At 41.0% G+C, this 4,880-nt stretch overlaps 1 protein-coding gene across 1 annotated transcript; it reads left to right on the forward strand.

Annotated features, from left to right (window-relative positions):
• The first annotated feature begins 396 nt into the window (after positions 1 to 396).
• On the forward strand, positions 397 to 4,617 carry LOC109291077 (sodium channel protein type 10 subunit alpha-like). The gene is made up of 2 exons (XM_019507938.1): positions 397 to 1,400; positions 4,468 to 4,617. Exons 1-2 carry the CDS (start codon positions 1,125 to 1,127, stop codon positions 4,615 to 4,617), a joined length of 426 nt encoding a protein of 141 aa, XP_019363483.1. The 5' UTR covers positions 397 to 1,124.
• The last annotated feature ends 263 nt before the right edge of the window (positions 4,618 to 4,880 follow it).

Raw genomic sequence — 4,880 nt, forward strand, 5'->3', positions numbered from 1 at the left:
CCAAGAGCTACCCCCCACACCCTTTAGACTATTGAGACAGATTCGAAAGGCCAGACTGAGTACAGACATTCAGTGTCACAATGAGAGCAACAGATAAGAATAGCTGTTGACTGCCTAATCCCTTAGCAAGGGCTCATTTCTGTCAGGGTGATGTCCTTTAGATTTTCTCCAACCAAGGTGTACTCCCAAGGCAGTGGGGGCTAGGGTTGTGAGGTCCCCTATACTCATCTAACTGTGGAGGTTGCAACTTTGGGGTATTTTATAGGAGCTACCCTGCCACAAGTAGCCCCACCATGTTACTACTAGGCCCTCCAGTTGGATGCAGTTTACAGTCATAACTAGGACCATATGTAAGGTGTAACAAGGCCTTAAATTAAATATTCTTTGCAAAAAGAATAGGGGTGAGATGTAATGCCTCTTATATAGCAGTGTGACACACACACACAAAATACTAGGTGCTTCTCAGGGCACTAACACAGATGTGATTCTACCATTTCCCAGGGAAAGGATTGCAGATGATGTCTTTTAGGCCTCTGGCAGGCATTAATTTAATTATGTGATGGATATAACACATTTTATTCTGCACCCCAAAAAATGCATATCTTGCCATGCTGGACATGCATTGCAGGTTGCAATGTGTCTGCTGGAATGGGAGGCCTGAGAACAGGGACCTAGATCCCTGGCTCCTTATGACCTGGGACCTTAAAAGGGAGAAAGCATGGCATTGGGAACTGATCCCCAGTCTTGGGCTCTCCATGCACCTGGAGCTTCAAAGGGGGCTGCAGGAAGCACAGTGTCAATTGCTGGATAAATGTAGCAACTACTAGGGGCCTTTGACACTTAGTCCTACCAAATGTATCCAGAATCCATTACTTGCACTTAATCTAAAACTAAGACCATAAAGATTACTCTGTCTTCTGGGAATATGATTCTTATTAGTTTAGTTTTATTTTTACCTGTTGATTTAACAGCAAGATATTAATATAGAGCTAGTTAACCTGTACTTAACTCCAGTAGTGTTGCTCTGTTAGTTTCTATATTGTAATGTCTTAATCTGGTAACATTCTTTTTCTCTTTTGTCCAGTTCTTTGAAATACTGAGAGTGGAAAAAACAGAACAAAAAAATGGACCCCAGTCTTTTGTTAGCTGCTGCTTATGGTTTCCGCCATTTCACTCCTAATTCGTTGTTTGAAATTGAGAATAGAATTGCTGAGAAAAAAGCAAAACGAGCTCAAGCCAAGCAGGATGACAGCAGTCAGCAGGTCAAAGAAGAAGAACAATGTTCTCCCCAGCTGGATCTGAAAGCTTGCAACAAATTGCCTACTATCTATGGAAAACCTCCACCAGAGCTTGTTGGAGTACCATTGGAGGATCTTGATCCTTACTACAGTGACCACAAGGTTAAAGCAAATCCTATTAAAAGGGTGCTGCCTTTTTTAACTTTTAAGATTGTAATATATAAGATAAGCTTTACCCAGAGGATTCTTTTTTTGGTCCTTCTTGAACCAGATGTCAGTACATTACTATTCTTTGTTGGCTTAAAGTTCTTATGGTAGATTCAAAATTAACTTGGTAAAATGAAAGGTTAATTTTAAAGCCCACTGATCAAACTATATTGAGTATGAAAATATAATACATCATATCAACAAAAAATAGTTTGTGATGAAAATTATACTGTGTTCTGTCATTCAGCCGCTTCCCTATGAAATCCATGTGAGTTCTCTGGACTGAGATTGCTGTAGTGCTAATAGCTTTTCTGTAATTGCTGTTAGTCACATTTGAGTTACTGTTTTGCTACAGTTACTTTTATAATAATTCAGGAAAGCTAAGGAGAAAACAACACACAACACGTAAACCTATTACAGAATTTCCAGGCCTTGCTCTTAGAAATGGATATATGTTTTTTATAAATAGTAAATTAATATTCTGTTGTAATATAATAGAGTGTGCATTACATGTTTCTGTTGAGAAAGAAGAAACTTGAAATCAAATATAAGAGGGCAACTGACTTTCAATTTATGCAATCAGATTTTTTTTTCGCAAAGTGTAAAGTTGGAGACAACTCCCTGGTGCAAGTGTTGGAGAGGCCAACTGGGGGCCATGCTCTTCTTGACCTGCTGCTCAAAAACAGGGATGAATTGGCAGGGAATGTAGTAATGGATGGCAACTTGGGCAGCAGCAACCATAAGATGATTGAGTTCAGGATCCTGAGGAAAGGAAGAAAGGGGAGCCGCAGAGTAAGGACCCTGGACTTCAGAAAAACAGACTTTGACTTGCTCAGGAAACTCATGGGCAGGATACCCTGGGAGGCCAGTCTGAGGCAGAAAGGAGTCCAGAAGAGCTGGCTGTACTTTAACAAAAGCTTAGTGAGGGCACAGGAATGTGCAGAAAGAGTAGCAAGTATGGGGGAGACCAGCTTGGCTTAGCAGGGAATTCTTCAGTAAGCTAAAGCACAAAAAGGAAGCATACAAGAAATGGAAACTTGCACAAACAACTAAGGAGGCATATAAGAATATTGATTGGGCATGCAGGGATGAAATCAGGAGTGCTAAAGCACACCTGGAGTTTCAGCTAGCAAAGGATGTGAAGGGTAACAAGAAGGGTTTCTACAAGCACGTCAGCAATAAGAGGAAGATCAGGGAATGCGCAGGTCCCTTACTGAATGGGGGAGGCAACCTAGTGACTGATGATGCAGAAAAGGCTGAAGTTCTAATCGTCTTTTTTACCTCAGTCATCACAGGCAAGGTCAGCTACCAGACTACCGCATTGGGTAGCACAGTTTGGGGAGGAGGTGAGCAGCCAACAGTGGGATAAGTGGGATAAAAGATGCTCTGTTCACCAGGGCGCCTCTTGGGGTAACAAGGAACAATGGTCACAAACTGACAGAGAGCAGATTTAGGCTAGATATCAGGAAAAACTTCTTTATGGTAAGGGTAGCCAAAATTTGGAATGGGCTTCCAAGGGAGGTAGTGCTCTCCCCTACCTTGGGGGTCTTTAAGAGAAGGCTGAATAGGCATCTGGCTGGGGTTATCTGACCCCAGCACTCTTTCCTGTCTAGGCAGGGGGTCAGACTTGATGATCTGTTGAGGTCCCTTCTGACCCTAGAATCTATGAGTCTCTGAGTGTCTTGCATTCAAAAGCTTGTCTAACTTTATCCCAACTGTGTAGTTGGTCCAATAAAAGATATCACCTGAAGAAATCCCTGCCTCTTATATTTAATTACCAAATACCCATGACAGTGTGTGGGTTGTTCCAGAGATTCAGTTTGTCTTCAGGGGTTGCTGTAAGCCAGGGGTTCCCAAACTGTGGTACACGTACCCCTGGGGGTACGCAAAACATTTTTGGGGGGTACGTGGTAGAAATTGTGTAATGGTGGATTTAATTTTCATTATAATAATAGTAGTCATTTAAGGATCATAAAATGTACACTGGAAGGGGTATGCAGGCAGCTGGTAATTCTGGAAGAGGTAAGTAATAAGAAAAAGTTTGGGAACCTGTGCTGAAGGCTATTATTCTTAGATAAAACAGGCTCCACTGCACCGGCAATAGGTAGTGATGGGATCTGATTTGCAATCCCACAATTACGTCTCTTGCCATGCACATGTGGCACAGCAGAAGGTGCAATTTTGTGGACTGTGCATTGGATTACATCACACCCTTGCTTGCATGTGTAGAGGGGCCCTTAGGATAAGATCTGGTTAACCTGACCTTGCGAATGCCTGTATGCGCTTGCAGCACAGCCCCAGGGCTGGAAAAACCCAGCCACTCACTGCAGCCATTGGGCTACACTATTCCCATCCCTTGAACCCTGACTGGGCTATTTTTAACCCTGAAACCTCCTCCCACAGATCTGCCCTCAAACCATCAACACTCCCTGTGGACCTGCCAGCCTCCACCTCACAAGTTACTTACATTGGTTTCCCCACACAGCTACCAGCACTGGTGAATGGCTGCGCACACTGCTTTTGGTTTATTTTCACTTGTCTTAAAGTGAGCTACATGAATGTAGACCGGGTGTGGAAAATGGCTGTACATACCCTTACTTTGCGAATAGCCCATTGGGTTCAATGGGACTACTTCAGGAGTAAGGAACTACTGTGTATAAGTAACTAGCAAAATGTGGCTTGTAATTAATATCTTTTAATTGCATTGACAAAGTGAGTCTGCAGATTTGTTTTGAATCATAATTATTTCTTTCTCTTGTCTCTTTCCCAGGAGATAAGAATGATCTTACAATGCTAAATTGGCCCATTGGGCAGATAGGTATTGCTAGGTTCTGTCTCCAAGTAAAAATAACAAATAAAAGAATAAAAATAAAATAATAAAAACTATCAGTCGTACCTATAATGATTTCCAATTCTGGGTCGGCATTTAAGAAATCCTAGTTTGCTTTCTGGAAAAAAACTATACATAGTTAATATACTTCTAATGCTGTGTTTGTTTTTTGTTTGCTTCTTTCTATTATAGACTTTTATGGTACTGAATAACAAGAATATAATTTTTCGATTTAGTGCAGCACCTGCCTTATGCATATTTGGCCCTTTCAATCCTATCAGAAGAACAGCAATTAAAATTTTGGTTCATTCATATCCTTTTTACTGGTTATTCTTATTCTAACACTCTTTTGAAAAAAAACTGTTCTGTTTTCCTTCATTCTAGTCTTGTATTTATAGTGGATTAAATGTAAGTGAATTTTGATATAATATTACGCTAGCATAAGAGTGATGTAGCCACATAAGTCCAGAAACTAATGTAAGAGGCAAGGATTTCTTAGTGTGGTATTTACTGAGCCAACTGTGCAGTAGGGTTAGATAAGCTTTTGAATGTAAAATATTCTTCTGCTACACAGTGGACTAATTAATGCAAAACAATAAACTCCA

This window comes from Gavialis gangeticus, unplaced genomic scaffold (genome assembly GCF_001723915.1).
Source record: "Gavialis gangeticus isolate Ggan-Ray unplaced genomic scaffold, GavGan_comp1, whole genome shotgun sequence".
NCBI classification, from domain to species: domain Eukaryota; kingdom Metazoa; phylum Chordata; order Crocodylia; family Gavialidae; genus Gavialis; species Gavialis gangeticus.

Excerpts from the sequence above, each read along its gene's own strand:
- LOC109291077 (XM_019507938.1), top strand. The coding sequence starts at position 1,125 with ATGGACCCCAGTCTTTTGTTAGCTGCTGCTTATGGTTTCCGCCATTTC. Across the intron at positions 1,401-4,467 it reads CTTACTACAGTGACCACAAG|ACTTTTATGGTACTGAATAA; the intron begins GTTAAAGCAAAT and ends TTTCTATTATAG.